The following is an 18,324-nucleotide window of genomic DNA, read 5'->3' as shown; positions in this document are numbered from 1 at the left end:
TGAGCTGAAATGATTTTTTTATGACAAGATTAAATGGAAAGAGGCTTTCTGAAATGTACAGAAATCTTATTCCTTCCTTCAGCATAAATAGGTATTTTGGTTTTTTTTTTTTTCTTCAAGGACATTTATCTGCCTGGGTCTGCATGCGTCTCCGTGAGTGACTGCCAAAATGCTTGCCAGAAAGGATATGTAATGAGCAAACAAGGCATTGCCTATACACCTTTATCGTGCATTTCCATTTGCTATTCCACATCACACACACTTAATAACTTACGTGCGTACAGCTATGCCTCCACATTTCCGTCCTGCAGTTGCTAAATCCTCTTGAATAGAGGCATGCAAATGCGAGCGAACACACGCTGTGTTCATCATGCATAAGCTTTAAATATCTTCTACTTATACTCAAAAAAGTCGGAGAAATGCCTTCAGCTTTTATATGGAATTTCCCTGCTGGTTCCTTTCGGTATTAGCAACAGTAACCACATGTACTAGTGGACTTTCTTTTACCCCCCACTTCACAAATAAAAACAAATGATGCACATCTTACAATGCCGAATGTAAAGGATGGAATCGTTGCAGTGGCGTTATCCCGGACTCACACTGACCAGCAGAGTTTGGACCCCGGGGCTGAATCACAGCAGAACACAAAAACCTTATTTGGATAAACTGCCTTAATAAGAAAATGGGATAAAATACCACAGCGTTGTCAATGTCGCCCCGTTTATAAGACACTGCTCAGAGTGAAAGGACCCAGCAATACGAAAACATCCGAAATGCGTACTGCTCAGTTCCATTCCCACGTCCAGCCGTGGGAGCGGTGAGTCACCTGCTCTCGCAATAAGCGCTCATTTCCTACAAGGTGAGCGAACGCAAGCACCGCTCTACCTGCCTCCTCCGAAAGCGACCGGGAAAGCCCCCTCTCAAGCAAGAGCCTCGAGCTTCCTCTTCCTTCTTCAACTCCCCGCCTCCAAACCCCTGTGAATCCCTTCCAAAAGCGGCACCCTCGGAGAACGACCCCGCGCCCGCCGCGCTCGGCCGTGCCGCGCGCTCAGAGCCGTTCCCGCAGCCGCCAGCAGGGGGCAGCAGCGGCACGCCGCCCGCGCTCCCCGCTCGCCCCCGGACGCGCTCGCACAGACGCGCTCCGCTCCGCTGCCCCGGCCCAAGGTCGCGGCGCCCCACGGCGCGGCCGGCAGCCCGCGTGGAGCGGGCGCGATGCGGGGCGGTGCGGGACACGGTCGCTTCTCGCCCGTCCCTGGGACGCTGCGAGGCTTCAGCGCCCGGCCCGGCCCGGCGAGGCTCCGCGGCGGGAGGATCGCGGGTTATAAGCGGACCTCTCTCTCTCCGCCCCCGAGCGAAGTCTCCCTCCGCCCCCGCCCGCGCTCCCCACCCCTTCCTCCGGCCGCGGAGAAGGGCATGGAGTTCTCGGGAGCCTATAAAAACCCCTGAGAGCCCGCCGGGGTTACGGCGTTGCGATAGCCGGCCGGCGCACCATGTCCCATCACTGGGGGTACGACAGTCACAACGGTGAGTGCGGGGCACGGCGGGACGCCTCGCTGCCCCGGGAAGCGGCGCCGCGGTTCTGCCGTTCCCCGAGCTCGGCGGCGCTTCGGTTTTGCGCCCGTAACCTTGAGATGCCACCTGCGCCTGAGCGGCGCGCCGAGCATCCTCTGCGTTCCGACGCGCGGGGACGGGGCAGAGGGTGCCCCGGCGGAACCCGGCTGCGTCCCCTCGTCTCGGGGACCGCTCCCGCCTCGCTCCCCAGCGGGGTTTCTCCTCACCGGTTCGGGTGCCGTGGGGACGTCGCGCTCCGCAGAGCGGTACCTCTGACCCCCCAGAGCCGCCGCTGCGCGCTGAGCCGCCCCGCACTGTCTTGCAGGACCCGCGCACTGGCACGAGCACTTCCCCATCGCCAACGGGGAGCGCCAGTCGCCCATCGCTATCAACACCAAGGCCGCCCGCTACGACCCCTCGCTGAAGCCCCTCAGCTTCAACTACGATGCCGGCACGGCCAAAGCCATCGTCAACAACGGGCACTCCTTCAACGTGGAGTTTGACGACTCCTCCGACAAGTCGGGTGAGCGCATCCGTGCGTGCGTGCGGGGAGAGCGCGATGCTGTCGCTAACGCTGCTATTAATGCTGAGCAGCTACTGAAGCCGCAGGGTTTCTTTTTTTGTTACAAAAAATACGTATAATTTGGAAAACCAGGCTCCTCTTAGAAGAGCGCTACAGCTGCCTGAGCTGCTCTACTCTAAACTCTTATAGAAGTAAACTCTTCCTTCCCAGTTAATTGGGGAGCATTTGGGTATGGGCTTGAATTGGAGGGGGAAAAAAAAGATGGATTATAAGAACAGTTCTAGGTGTAGCTGATCGTGAGCTACCGAACAAATGGTTAATGATGGTGCAAAAGCCATCGCTGGAGGAAAAGGGCTGTGGAATAACAGAGGCTTACAGTTACCAGCATGGAGCAGAAATAGTTTGGAAATAGTTTCTTTGGTTACCAAAATATTATTTCATATCTCTGAAGCCAATATGCTCCCAGGTTAGTTCAGAAACAGAAGAATGATTAGGAAATAATTCTTTGTTCTTCTGTAACTTAAACAAAAATCACTGATGTTTCTTGACTTAAGGCTTTCTAGATAAAGACAACATATATCCAGTGCATTCCCACCAAGTTTGCTGGCAGGCAGCTGTCCCACTGTGTCCCATGGCTCGTCGTGTTGTGTGACAAAGCACAGCACCGTGTCCTGCAAATCCCACAGTAACACCACAGCTGGTGAGAATGGCCCCAACGATGGGCAAAGGGAACCTAAGGCAGAGCTGCAGGAAGGGTTCTTCACATTATCCTTAGTCGTGTTTTTCTTTTCCGTTGGCTGGCTTTGCAGAAATCACCTTGCTGCAATGAGTGTGCCTCTATTTTTAATTTAGAGAACTAAACCAGCCTCTCTGTAAGTCATTGCCTTTTCCAGATGCTGCCTGATTTAACTTGTGTGAGAGAGTGCCCTGTTTTGCTGAGCATTTCCTCAGTAATGTCTCTTAGGGAATAGCACTGGAAGCAAACAAACCATGCCTACCAAAAAAATGTGGGGTTTATCACAGGTAATGTTATGCAAGGGTATGTCAGACAGTCAGTGCTGCCCTGAGAATTTGTATTTCAGTTGTGATATTTATACTGATCAGTTTTATCAGGTCAGCCAGGTGCTTCACAGATGCATAGACACATAAGCCCGTGTATAATTTCTTAAGAACATCCATATTCACATCTGTATAGCTTTAAAAGATCTTGGGAAAAAAAATGTTCTAAGTTCTTAGTGTTTAGTATTCTGAAGCACTGAGGAGCTGGAGTTAATGCTCATACATTCTAGCAGTGCTAGGAGGAATAAGGCCAGTGAGTAAAAGCACAAGAAAGGGGATCCTGTTTTCACCTGATCTCAGTGAGCCATAGGAAGCAGCTCTGGGTCCTCAGAGTATAACACAGCTACTGCGTGGTTACTCTGTGCCTGTGTAGGGCTGGGAGGACTGTAAAAGCTAGTTTGTATCTGATAACAATCCAACTGTGGGGAGGAATGCTAGGAACATAGAATAACCTGAAGGAACATCTATAGGAAGAATGCTCTTACTGAGAAGGCACTGCACAACCAGAACATCTGTGATAGGGATCTTGTGACAGGCAGCGATGCTGCTCTCAGAGTGGGAGGGCAGAGGATGGAAGTAGGAATGCTCTCAGTAGTTCTGTTAGTGAATCAGAAACTGATGAGCATTCAGGGAAAAAAAAAAAAGCATTAAACAGATCTATGTGAATCCAAGTAAAGGCAAATCCAATATCACACTTCCTATTGAAACTTACAGTGCCTAAAATCTACCTGGCAGCACCCGTAGTTGCTTCATTTGTATGCAGCTAACTGGGTAACCTACTTTCTTTGCAGAAAATAAAGCTGTCTTTGACTTGTCTGTGCTTGATTTACTCCTGTTCCTGAATTTTGAGACTAACAATATAATGATCTCTCTGATCCCTGGTTAGACAGCAGTCGCAAGGAGAGATGATGCGATGTTCTGTTATGTGTTACAGAAAACATTTGGATAAAATCCTGTGAATATTCCCCACAGGCTGTAGTGCCTGCTTCCATGAGCTGTCCCATCACAGTAAGGAATTATCTGCAGCTGTAGGCGTAAAATGAAGCGATAAGATCATTATTTGTGAATAATCTTGGATGCATGAGTAATAGCACACAAAGATGTAGATCCATTCATTAAGGATCTTCAGGCATGTAACTAATGACACGGCGGTTCTGAGTATTTTATGACTTCTGCTCTTAAAGGTGTGCATAATTAGTCCTGGTGATAAAAAGTATGTAGTGAAAATAGGTAAGAAAGCTATAATGGGTTTGGATAGAACTCTCTGAAAGCAGTTCCTTATTTCTTCAGTTCAGAAAGTACTGAGAATACTGTTAAACACAGCAAGGAGTTACCAGAATATTCATAATTTTGATATAAAATATTTTCATAGAATGGCTTGGGCTGGATGATTTTTGGCTCCAACCCCCTGCTATGGGTAGGTTTGCCCCCCAGCTTATGTTTCTGTATACTTGGTATGTTACATGCTTGCACACAGGAGTTTCTACCTATATCCACGAAAAACTGAAAACATTTAAAGAGTGAAAAATAGCATTTCTTAAAGTGATATCCCATTCAGAAGAATTCTTTTTGCTTTCTGCCCTTTTAAAAGATCTCTTTACTAATAGGTAGAACTCTACAGATGCAGCACTTGGCTTAATTTCTAATTAACTATCCCAGTAACCTATGCAATTTTCCCTTACAATGTTAAAATTGTGATCACTTTTGTACATGACTTTGCTCTACTTTTTTGTTAATGTAGATGTTACTAAGCATGCTTTAAAAAAAAAAAAACAACAACCCTATTCCTAGGCAATTACACAGAAACCTTCTATTTCAGTTCTTGCAGTACAGCCTTAGCATTTCTTGGGTTATGTGGCTGCTGTGCTATTCCCCTTCTGAAGCTGCAATGGGGTCCTGAAGTCTGTTCCCTTCACATTTCACAGTTGGTAGAACTGATGTATGGAAGTAAATTGACAAATTGGAATTGCCTCTTTCTGAACATTTTTATTTGCTGGAATTCTGTTACTTTCTCTTAAATTGTCTTCTCTCTTGCTTTCCTTACCTTTTTTGCTATGTTTTCTCTGACTTATATAGAGAACAAATAATGAACTTCTGCCTTCAGTTGTTCCTCAGTTTCTCTTCTCCTTCTGTTCCAGCAGTTGCTGTGTGCATTCTTACATCCATTCTTATGTCCATTGTCTTGTAGCAAGTGTGAAAGTGCAAGTATTTGTTCACGTTTGTGTTTAATTATTTATAACTTAAAGCAAAAGCAAAACTTCTATATGGTAAAAAGAACTATCACCAGGAATAGAAATACAGTTTTAGGTTTACTCTTTATTGTATATTGGGACACATGTGTCAAGCAAGTGGTGCTGATAACCCCTAACCTATTGTAGTGCACCTTTCTTTAGGAGTTTTGTAGCAACTGAGAGCTTTGTATCTCATTAAAGTTACCTACATAATCATAATGTAGTCTGCCATAAGGAAATGTGTGTTGTGTCATATACTTTAAAAGGACGAAACAACTGGCGACTTCTCAGAGCTCTAAAACCACAGGAAGTGACTTTGCTCAAGTAAGCTTCAAAAGCATGAAAGGCAATTTTGCAATAGTCATATTATTTTCACTATAAGTTCTGTGGGAAAACTTTTCAGAGTTGACCTACAACCTGACATTCAAATGGGAGATGCTCATAGCAGTGAGCAGTGTATTGTGTTCTCTCTTCATGTGTTTGTGAAAGAAGTCAGCAGTTAATTATTCCATAATTGTATTGTACAAGCTGTATTGTGTTTTAGCTTTAAAACTTGTCAGAAGTGAATAGTAACCCTCTAAAGACCTTGCTATATGTGCTAGTCACTTCTGCATGTGAATATCTTTGTTTCCTCTTCTTTTCTTACTGCTGTGCTGGAGATACTGAAGTCTAACATGGGCTTTCAAGTAAATCTGACATTTTTACAGAAATTCAGTCATGTTGGAGCTTTGCAATTAGGAGGAGACCTGGGAAATGAAAATACTTTATTAACCTTGGTACTAGCATTCCTTGGAGGACTTTCAGCAGTCATAATTGATTACTCAGCTCTTCTATAATGGAAAACACTAATGAAGATCCTTCAACTATCTTGAATTCTGACTCTCTCTTTGTAAACAGGCCAATCTGTTTTGTTGTATTTGTTGCCAACAGTCGGTCCAGTAGCAGTGTATGTTTGGCAGAGGCTTACACTGGAAGTTGTGCCATTGTTGCTTTTTTCCTACACTTCCATCCCAGCAGGTGAATTGAGGAAGAAATGTGCAGATCTGCTGCCTTTAAGGCAAAGCTTTTACTCAAAGTCACTGCCAGGCATCTATTTTTAGGCTTCCTAGCTCTGTACTTGTAACATTAGCTACACCAGAATAATATTGGAGGTTATTGGTATATAGTCACAGCTTGAAGCTCCACAGTACAGTATGGGCTATGCAATGTCATTACCCATCTGAGTTATAAATCAAGGAACTGATTACTTATGGCTCTAGGGGACTGTGTTCAGACACCAGCTTATATGTCACAGGTATTTTTGTGCAGTGCCTGAAGAGAAAGTCAGAGGTCCCAGAGTGCGTGTAATCATTGAGTAATTTCTGTGTTCAGTATCAGTAGAAGTTGCAAAGTCTAAGCAAGAAAGTGGCTTGAGTATAGTGCTTCAGGGAAATAGGAAGGAAAATGGTAGGGCTTGGGGTCAGTACTGCTTAATTTGGGCCTTCATTTCTTTACAGAGCTCATAAGTGCCCTTCTTGCCTTTAACTGGCTTGCTTTACTTATCTGTTTTATTTATGTGTCCAGCTTCTAGGCAGGAACTTGTCATGGGTTGTGCATGTACGAATCCTGCTGACTTCTTTCTGCTCTTCCAGATTCCCACTCTAGAGGCATTTTTAATACAAAACCAGGAGAAAACAGCTAAGAGCCACTTGGCTGTGTTATGTCTTAAAAAGACTTTTTTCCTAGTGCTAGATTTCACCTTGGCTATTCTTTCCAACCGATTTGCTCGCTTATGAAGTTAAGTGAAAGGGGTGCTGAGTGACTAGAGGCCATACTCACATCTTCCTTCGGTTTGCTTATCCTTAATTATCTTGGTTGCATGGGCACCATGTCCAATCACAATGCATGATTTCCAGTACTGTAAGCAACTTCTGAGGTAAGTGTTCCAGTTAAAACTGTCAGAAATGAAGCCAGCTGTTACTCTTAAGAGAATCTTAATACTTCCAACTCAGTACTTTGGAAGCCGTTGTCAAATTACGTGGGTTGAAAGGTGAAGATTGAACGCTGATCAGGGATTCCCTACAGTGCTTTACAACACGTGAAAAATCTTTCCTAGCCCTGAGAATAATGGGTTTCACCATATGAAATGAATAGTTCCCTTCTTATACTGGGGACAATACATCATGTGAATAAATTGGTCATAACGTGATGTCAAATTTTCATGTGTTTAGTACTCCCAAGCTGCACCTATAAGTAGCTTAAAGTGTGTTCTGTTCTTTTTAATAGCCACTTCCCCTTAATTCACTCCTGATGGCAAGTGGATGCTTCCTATTGTACAGGTGTATATGTATGCTAACACTTACATGTGTACAAGAATTCCCACTTGGATATTTGTTGGAATTGCGCAAACAAATAACCTGAAGAGCTGACAAAGAAAGGCTTGAACCTGAATGACTTAGGATGGTTAAGTAGGTCAGAGCCTTGTCTGGCTGCTGCCCAGTCTGTGCCAAGTAGTTCAGCAGGGCTGAGTTGAAATCACTGAGCAGCTGCTGATACACACGTATGCAGACATGGTACACTTCGGCGCTCGTTTAATTCTGGTCTATCTCTCCGGAACATCCTTGCTACCTTATCAAGTTAGCCCCCTAGCAAGGTCACAGCAGGGCTTTTTTTTCTTATGAGATACCAATTACGTAGGTTCTCTTGGTGAAGCTCATTGCAGATGTTTTCTGCAAGTGTGATCTCTACGTCATAAGCTTGCGTCCTCTCTAACTCTCCTGCTTGTCATGATATAGTGTCCTAGGAGGAATGTTTGAAAGAGATAACGTGAACAAGGAAACATCTCACAAAATGTCATGTTCTATACTCCACGTTTCACAGAAGTGACAACTCACCTCAACTGAACCCTTCAGACTGTCAGATAGGGAAGTCCATCCTTACATAAGAACACAAGGCTAATCCCTGAGCATACTCATAAGAGCCTTTTAATGCCATTAATAGTACATGGTTCTTGAGATGTTTTTCTGCTTTATCTCTGCTGGACCATTTGTATACACAAATGCCTGCACATTAACATTATAAGTATATGCACAATATGTACATTAAGTGTATATATTTATAATGCTATATACATACACACCTACCTCTAGTGGAGGCAGATAAAATACTATGGCTTTCTTTATGCCACAGTGATCTGTGTGCATTGGGCTGTGCTAAGGTACATACTAAGCTGTCTTGTTGATACGTTTTAGTTTGGTGGTATCAGTTAGAACAACCTTTTCTATTTTGAGCTCTGATATCCATCATGCTGCAGTGGGCCCGTTGTTTCATCCTCTGGAGGGAGTTTTGCTGTCAGTGATTTCCTTTCAGCTTTATCTCAGAATCATGAACTTTAGAATAGTGTTTTCTTATCACACTGATTTGTGTAACAGGAAGGAATTCATTCTGTCTCAGGAAGCAATCTTATAGTTCAGCCATTTTGATTACTTTGACAAGTTTTTTGCTTCAGTGAGGTTTATTAGTCCCTTCCTCTGTTACATCCTTATGCAGGGAGCTACAGTAATTGCTTGGTATCCCTACCAAACTTAGCACATGAGGCTGCTGTCACTTCCTTACGAAAAATATGAAGTGGTCCACAGAATTTTCTGTAAAGCTGTCTTGTTCTGCATGGGAAAGGTAACTGCCTTTGGGAACAGCGGTGAGATTGTGTGCCCTCTGTGAGCAGCGGTCCCAGGTGCAACAGGATGCCCTTTGGTTTCTGTGCATTTTCAAATATCCTGTGAGCACGTAATGGAGACTAAGATAGTTCACCTCCTTTACCCCAGAAATCCCACAGACATTAATAGAACTGTTTGTGTGGTTGTTTAGCTTTCCAAATTAGCTCTGCTATTACTTATTTTCACCTAATTTAAAAAACATTATGAGAGCACGTAGCAGCAGTGCAATATAATTGCTGGATGCTACTAGTAAATGGTAGAGGGTTGAGAAAAGTTACTATTTCTTAATCTAAACAAGAGATTTAATGCTTAGGTACTCAAATATGGATCAGAATTTTCCCATCCCTCTAAAAAGAGGAGCGGGGAGCTGGGCTTCTGTTTCCAGTGGGGCCTGAACTGATAGTGTCACATGGGACAGGGGTAGAGAAGTTCCCAGTGGAAACATTGCTCAGATGCTCCAGTTTTTGCTTTACAAAAGCTGGTAATGTTTATTCATGATTTTTTTTTTTTTTAAAACAAAACAAATTTGTGTTTTATGTTTAAACTTCTTTGGAAAGACTGGAAAATATTAAGGAAAAATAATAACTGCTTAATTGAGGCTAGAACAAGAAGGCCTGTTGTGTAACTAAGCCTGCTGAATTTGTATTCATTCACACTAATCTAATTATTACTTTCTTTGAATGCTCTGCTGTGACACAAAATAAGCTAGTGCTGGATTTGAGAACCACAGAATGAGAAAAGTAAGCAAAAACTGCAAAGAGACTTTGTGCATCTTTTGAGTTTTATGAAGCTATAGCAAACTTTGTGTAGAAATAACACTGCAAATGGATTTGAGAATATTGCATGGTTCTGCTCTTCAGCATGCTGTCTATTGATTAATAATGGCAGATTAATCTGTGCTATGCTGGTGCTTCAGAAGTTCGGGAATGGTGGGACCGTGGTCCATTTGTATCTGCAACAAGCAGCAAGCCCATTTGCCAAAGGAATTGAAACTCCTTGGAATGACTTTTAAATTAAACATGTTACTGTGTGGATTAAATGATTTTGCATCTGCAAAGGTGTAGCACATTAACAGTAACCATTCTGAAGGAAAGAAAAAAAAACTGATACACACAATTGTAGTACTGTACTTGAAACAGTTGTGCTCCTTGGCAATTGTTACGTGTAGAAATACAGAAATAGTATAAAATATGTGCCTATTTAATTATTTCTAGCAGTCATTCTTCTTTGTATAACATAGTTTGGCAATAGGCAGGGTAAGTCTTGCTCTGTTGGCTATGTACAGTGAAATTATAAAGACCATAGTGGAACATATATTCCCATTTTTCAAACAGAAATGTGTGTTGGCAGACTTCTGAAATCATTTGCCAGAGAAGGAGCTCTGGGCAAACACTAAATTCGTCCACTGAACAAAATTCTGCATGTGTAATGAACACAAGTGGAAATTAATGTGTTTCATACTTCTTACATCTAAATTTCATGTATTCCCGTTGTTTAGTCAAATCCTTGCCATTTTGAGTTCCTCCATTTCAAAGTATCCACAGCTATGTTTATCTGTGCTTTCATACAGTCAGAATAAATCTGAACAGTGACCTTTTCCACTCTGCATTTGGTTTATATTTTCACACCTGCACGTGTGATAGTTATGTGTCTAGACTTATTGCCAACCTAGAGGCAAGCATCTTCTTCACTCCACAAAATCATTTTGTTTGTGGCACATGCACAGAGCACACATATATCTAACACCTCATGTCAGCACTCTTCTGTCACTTTATTTATATATAATTACGTACCTATATAGAGAAATAGATCTGTAATATATAGAGAGCATTTCAATTGGTATTTTAAAAATATTTCTGATTTTTAAGGATTAACATCTCAAAGATTTAATAGTGAATTTGAGACTCTTAGAAGAAGAAAGCTCAAACCTGTGTGAAGCCTTGGCCTAATAACTTAGATATATATTCAGCTCCACTGAACAGAAGTGTTTGTTATTGTTCCATTCTTTATGCTGCGCTGGAGGATACGTTGCCTGTGCCTTCAGCATTTGGCAGTAATGGGGCTTGATCCTGCATATTATGGTGATTGGTCACAGAGTAAGTACAAGGTTAAAGCTAACAAGCAGAACACAGGAGCTTACTCTTGTATGCTTGAATGTGTGGCTGGGCTCCCCACTTATGTCAGTCACATCACAGAGATAGTGTCAGATAGTGGAGAGCATAAGTTAATGCCTCATTTCCAAGCCAAACTTTAAAAAAAAGAAATGGCTTCTGCAGGCATTGCCATTCTCACCACCGTTCTCTTAAACTCATTACTGGGGAGGAGAAGATGGGATGGATGGAGCTGGATCTTTGTAATGTCTTGTTCTGTGCCCAGCATGTTACCTTGCATCTGCCCACAGCCAAATGTTTGGGTTTAATTTGTAGTCAAAAGCGTTTTACTTGATCCAATTCACCACAGGATTTGCAGGATTTGCCTTAATGGATGAAGTGCCCAAAATGGAGGGACAGAGTATGTTACTAAGTTAAAGATGATTTGGTCTTCAGGTGTACTTTCACAGAATAACCTTATGTAGGGCACTTACAATTACTAGTCTTTTTCTTGGACTTTATTATTTATTTGGTGACAGAAAAGTTACATCCTTAACTCTTACCTCGTCACCTGTAATACTAGCATGCTTAATTGCTGAGGACACTCACTGTGAAGTCACTTACGGTTTCATATGTTTGTTATTGACTTGGGCTTTTTGCAGCAGCATACCATTGAAGACAATCTAGAGTAGCATGGCAGCATGCAGAGCAATAAACTACTCCGCTTGGGAGACTTGAGTGGATGTTCCATTCGGAAGTGAGGCTCAATAGCAGACATGCCAGGAGGTGCTAATGGAGGCTCTTTGCTTTGCAGTGCTGCAAGGAGGAGCGCTGGATGGAGTCTACAGGTTGGTGCAGTTTCACATTCACTGGGGATCCTGTGAGGGCCAGGGCTCTGAGCACACTGTGGATGGCGTGAAGTACGATGCAGAGGTAGGATGTGCTTTGCCTTTCCAGTCCTTTGTGTGTAAAGAGTATTTTGATGGTGGGTTTTTTTTCTTTGTTTGTTTGTTTTTGTTTTTTTTTAGCCTTCCACTGTGGTAGCAATAACTCTACAAACCTTCGTGGGGCAAGAAACTGTGGGGAATACCATGGAAGATTTTGGTGCAGTGCCACATTAGAACCACCTCTTTGCAAATACAGCAGTTAGAAATGAATGACTGCTGTGAAATACCTTCTTCACCCTTTCATAAATGCACACGTTGGCTGAACGTGACTGCAGTTTGAATGGACAGATAGAGGGAATTGCCCCACAGATTTATCAGCTTTGCTGCTTTCCATGAGGTAGAATTCACTTTAGGTGTATCTAGATAAAAAAAAAAAAAAATCCTGCCATTGCCTCCCATGTGTTCACAGTACCATAACTACTTGTTTGACTTGAGTCCCAGACATTGGGAAACAGCCATTTGAACTTCAATTATAAATAACATTGAAATAAAAAGTAAAGAAGCATCCTTGCTAATGTGGCCTAAGTACCTTTGTGATATCCTTTTTAAAGGCTTCCCATGAAAGGACTGGACTTTTTTTTGTTTTGTTTCTGGGTTTTTTTTTGTTTGTTTGTTTGCTTGTTTTAGAGTGGAGGTCAGATCTATATTTAACATCTTCTCTGCCCTGACACTGCAGGACCACGTCTTTGTGTTAAGAACTTGTGAATACCTGGCTATATTAGAAGTGTCAAAATCCTGCACGCTGCATGTAGGAAAGAATCATCATAAAGATAAAAGTTTTACCAGACTAAAAACAGGAAGATGCAGCCCACAGTTTGCATTTAAAACTCTTCTGGGAGCAAAAGTCAGAAGCAAAATAAAGTGCATGACGGAAATCTCTTTGCATAAATGAAACTTCAAAGTTAATGAATTATGTAACAAATTTTTAACTGTACACAAAAGTTTTAAATCTCAGCAGTAAAACACCATCTGCTCTTAATGTTTAATAAATTACTTTCCCGCATCCTCATTTGTAAAATATTATGGATGGAATATAATTTTCACAGTGCTCCATGTTTTCTTGTTCCTAGCTTCATATTGTTCACTGGAATGTAAAATATGGCAAATTTGCTGAAGCTGTGAAGCATCCTGATGGTTTGGCTGTGGTGGGCATCTTCATGAAGGTTAGTTAAGCTTATTTTTTTCTATTATTTGCATTAGTATAGTATGTTTATTGTGTTGCATGTGGAACCAGGAGCCTAAAACCTAGAATAAAAAACATAGAATAAAGCAGTTTTATTTTATGCTTCATAAGAACAGACAAGAAGATATTTCAAATTCTTCACTTTCTTTATATGCAAAAACTGTACACCTACAGTGGAGTGTATGGCTGTGATCCATTACTGTGATGACCCTACAGCAGCATGCTTGCCTCCATCATAGTTGCAGTGCTGTGACTTGGGCAGTGAAATGATTTGCATAGCTGACCAAATTGTATATATATATGAATCAGTAGTAAGACCACCCTAAATAGCAACTATTTTCTCTGCTATTGTTAAATGTCCAGAGCATTTTCTATCAGCCAAATTGTCTTCAGAGCTGTTTGAAGATGACTGTAACCCAGCTGTATGCACTCTGTCCTGACCTCACTGTCTTCTATTAAGAGGGTGACTTCTATGAAAAAATAATAGCTCAAATTTAAAAATAAATCCACATGCTGTGAATTGAAATAATAATTTTATTCTGACCAGTGTCCTCAGCTGACCTATTTGTGCTGTCAACTGGCTTGATTTTTATGGAGACAGTTCCAGTCACTTCTGCTTAATATTGCTGTTATGTAATGAAACAGTGCTATGAAAATGTGCTACAAAATGTGTCCTTGAGAATTGTTACAGAAAACTGAGGTGCCGTGAAACTGTGCTGTTAAGTTCTTTTCATGCTATTTGTGTTACAGGTAGGAAATGCCAAACCTGAAATACAGAAAGTTGTTGATGCTCTGAACTCCATTCAAACCAAGGTAATATTCTGTGTTGAATGCCACCAGGCACAATCATTTGGTCTAGGAAAGTAGATTCTTTGCTTCTTCCCAGTTCATTGCATTTATGAGAGTAAAATCCTACAATCAGCACAAATGATCCTGTAATTGTTAAAGCTGAAGATGTTAAAAAATTATGGTAGAGGGCAGGTAATTTGTGACTACATTTGTTTGTCTTTCAGCTGCATTGAAGCCTGTAGGTAGGAATTATCTTCCAGATAAAAAAGTTTGATCAGGATAAAAACTAGCCTTTTGTATTTTAAATATTGTATAAAGCATATATTAGATCTTAATGTGCTGAGTAATTGGAAGCTAGAGGTATTTATTTAGTAATTAAGTACCATCATAGTGGGTGAAGGCCTTTGCCAATGAGAACCATAGACGGAAAAGGTAAAGGACGAGACTACCCTTCAACCTTTGTCATCAGTCTCTTTTTGACATAAGTGGTTGTTGCTGTTTTCTTCAGTAGACAGCGGGTATCTCGGTTTCTGTATTCCCAGTGTACCCTGCATCTGAAATCTCAGCTTTCCTTCAGACTTGATCAGGTTACATCTATAAAGGAAAAGCCCATAAATCCAACAGTTTAAATGCTGAAATGTCTTGACTGACCTAAGAAAAATAAGGGATATAGTGTTGAAAGTACATAATCCCAGTACTGTAAGAGGTACTCAACTCTGTATGCCAAAATCAGTTTCTCGCTTCTTTAGGAAGTTTTCAGTGTGACAAACCCAGTACTTGTATGTCATCTTTTGCTTGACAATAGTCTTCCTACTTATTGCAGGGGAAGCAAGCTTCTTTCACAAACTTTGACCCTACTGGATTGCTGCCTGCATGCAGAGACTATTGGACATACCCTGGCTCCCTGACCACTCCACCACTGCTTGAATGTGTGATCTGGCACGTGCTGAAGGAGCCCATCACTGTCAGCTCTGAGCAGGTAGCTCTCTGGGAATAGTGCCAGTCATATTGATTGCTTTGATTCTTTCCTCCAAGTGATCCTTGAAACAGCTCTTGTCATACAGAAATATGAATCTGAAGTGGTTATCTGTCTGGTGAGCTCTGCCAGAAGTGGAAGCGGAGGTTGATGTAAAATGAAAGATTGTCCACCATTTGGACAAAGTCCAATTGGAGAGTTTTAAAAATTTAATCGAGTCAGAGCTGCTGTGTTGTAAAAAATGTAGGAAATAGGTAGAATGCATGAAAAGACTATTTACTCGTGTAGGGTAATTCTAGCAGGTACTGTGAGTATCAACATGTTTGCTGTCCATGCACAAGTCACACATCTGCGAATCCTTGCCTGGAAAATAGCAGGTTTACCAAGTATCAGAAGAGCATTTATTCTGCATCTGCAGTCACATACTGTAAACCTGTAGCTGCTTTGTTGATTTTTGAGTTCTTCCATCATTTCCAGGATATGCGGAACTCGTTTTACAAGGACTATTAATCACAGAACAGACTGGTAAATCCCATGCACAATTATGAAAATCCTAACTGCCTTGCTTGGAAGTGAGAGAACTTACAGATTCTAGAAGCCATCTGTCCCATTTTCTGTTGTGCAGCTTGGGGATGATAGAACCTTCCTAGTGGAAAGGAGTTCATTCAAACTAAATCAGTCCTGGCCCGAGCTTTCTGCACCATCCATTAGTGAAATTACAAAGAAGCAAGATTTTATCCTGAGGTTAGCATCTGTGTACTCAGAAGTTATAAATAGAATCTGGAGACTATAAATATAAATGTGTCCTGAAGGGCTTTAGTTTACCCTTCAAACTCTTAAATCTCTTTTATGTATGGCAGCCATGTTAGAACTATACACATAATTCTAGGGGTTTTATTCAGCTGATGAGAAAGTTCAACTGATCTGTTGGTGGACAGAACATAATAAAGGGTAGAATAAATGACAAGAAAGAATTGTTGGGAATGGTAATCATAGCTATTAGTACCCTTAGTAAACTGTAACTTTTAAGGGAGCCTTTAAGTTGACGCTGGTTACAGATGGGGATGTCTCGCTTGATCGTTAGCATTGGTGAAAGTTATAGTTGAGCCTCTGAATTGGAATGATGATATGTAATTCACATAGTCCTGATGCAATAAGTACGCATTTGAGGATGTTTGTGCCTTTTTCCACAGATGTGCAAACTCCGTGGCCTTTGCTTCAGTGCTGAGAATGAGCCAGTCTGCCACATGGTGGACAACTGGCGCCCATGCCAGCCTCTGAAGAGCAGAGAAGTCAGAGCTTCCTTCCAGTAACCTCAGCAATGAGTGTCATAGAAACTGCTGTGTTTGTGAGGAACCCTTTTTGCTAAGCACAAATCAAACCTTTGCCATGTGTGCCCTAGCAACATCTTGTCTCCCATATTCATTCTCTCTTTTGCTCTGTGTCTAAAATGCCAGCTAATGAAATGTGAAAGGCTCTTGGCCTAACAGGAAGGGATTTTTAATGTGTGAAGCTGGGGAAAGCCTGAGGGGAGGCTGTGTGCATTTCGATGACTTGCTGCGATTGACATTTTGGTAAAACAAACAATATATTGTCTGTCTGGGAGAGCATATGGTGGTAGCAAAATAAGCCATTATAAGAAACCTCATCCACTGGTGTGATAGTACACATAACTAATGATAACTTGAAGCTTTGTCAAAAGCACAGGAATACAAAATATAGGTATAGTATAGGAAAAAAAAAGTATATTGAGAAGGAAAAGTAAAAGGAATACAGAGAATTAGACTTCTTAGGTATTAAGAAACTGACATGTAAATATTTTGAAGACCATTTTGCATTTTTACCCATGCCATCAACAATCTTGATTATGTCTTCATATAGTGTTGGATTTTTTTAATTAAAAATGTCCTAAATTAAGTATTATCTTTTAAAATTGTTACCATAGAATACAAAATATCTTTTCACTGAAATAATATATGCTCTAATTTAAGAGGGAAATAAAATTGTATTTTAGATAACTTCTCTAATAAATCTATACTTATATTTTTGCTTCCAAGTTGTTACCTCAATTCAAGAAAATAGTCACTAATCTGTTTGCAACATCACATACTAAACATTATTAATAAACAGTATATGAGGAGTGTGTTTCAATGGCCCTGGAGATTAATGCAAAACAATATGAATGTGTTGGAAGAAAATTTCTTAAGTTGCTCTCTTCTATAAAGCAGGAGGGAGTTATTAGTTCTGAGCAACCCTTGCAAATTGTCACTGAAGTTGATTGCACAATAAAAGATCCCCTTGCAAGAACTTTGAACGACGTTCGACCTGTTGAACAAGCTTCTCCCAAACCCATTGCATAAATGTTTCCCTTATGTGACAGCCCAAAAACACTGGCTCATCTTCATGCAGACTGTCTATGCAATCTGTTTCTTTCTTCACCAAGAACAAATCCTTTTAAGAAGTTTTGGTTTTTTGCCTCACAGTATCATATCATATGAATAATTTCAACAGAAGAGTTTTCAACAGAAAAATTGCAGAGCAGGTGATAGAGTCCAGTAACTTCACTGTTCAGTTTCATGTTTTTCATGAACATATTCCTAACAGATACCTAAATATAAATCTATTCTACACAGGGGATCCAAGCAATTCTGTGAGGGGACTCTCTCCTTTCCAAGATCCTAGCTGCTGTGAGAAAAGTCATCTTCAAATTTCTCATCTGCTTGGATTCTGATACTAGGTTTTAAGGCAATGCATTGATGAGCTTCCTACCACATCAGGGATCACTTTGCATTTTACAAAATGTCAGCTGGGTAGGCTGGGTCTTGACGCACCTGGGATCTTGAGATGTGTGAGATGAGAACCTTTGAGACCTGGACAGGCTGGAAAGCTGGGCAGAGAGGAACCAGATAAGGTTTAACAAGAGCAAGTGTAGAGTCTTGCACCTAGGGAGGAATAATTGCATGCACCGGTACAGGTTGGGGGATGACCTGCTGGAGAGGAGCTTTGAGGAGAGGGACCTGGGTGTCCTGGTGGATGACAGGTTGACCATGAGCCAGCAGCGTGCCATGGTGGCCAAGAAGGCCAATGAGATCCTGGGATGCATTACAAAGAGTGTGGCCAGCAGGTCAAGGGAGGTGATCCTCTACCTCTACTCTGCTCTCATGAGGCCTCATCTGGAGTACTGTGTTCAGTTCTGGGCTCCCTGGTGCAAAAAAGACAGGGAGTCTCTTGAAAAAAGAAGACTCAGAGGGGATCCACATCTATAAATATCTAAGGAGTG

General features: G+C 41.6%; 1 protein-coding gene across 1 annotated transcript; it reads left to right on the top strand.

Moving 5' to 3' along the window:
* The first annotated feature begins 1,388 nt into the window (after positions 1–1,388).
* Positions 1,389–17,087, top strand: LOC136059030 (carbonic anhydrase 2). The gene is made up of 7 exons (XM_065752899.1): positions 1,389–1,524; positions 1,877–2,074; positions 11,964–12,082; positions 13,167–13,259; positions 14,030–14,092; positions 14,892–15,047; positions 16,238–17,087. The coding sequence occupies exons 1-7, from the start codon at positions 1,491–1,493 to the stop codon at positions 16,355–16,357; spliced, it is 783 nt and encodes a 260-aa protein (XP_065608971.1). The 5' UTR covers positions 1,389–1,490; the 3' UTR covers positions 16,358–17,087.
* The last annotated feature ends 1,237 nt before the right edge of the window (positions 17,088–18,324 follow it).

This window comes from Cyrtonyx montezumae, unplaced genomic scaffold (genome assembly GCF_038088225.1).
Source record: "Cyrtonyx montezumae isolate F1298 unplaced genomic scaffold, pur_monq_1.0 scaffold_8, whole genome shotgun sequence".
NCBI lineage: Eukaryota > Metazoa > Chordata > Aves > Galliformes > Odontophoridae > Cyrtonyx > Cyrtonyx montezumae.
This window is presented reverse-complemented; position numbering and strand designations above follow the sequence as displayed.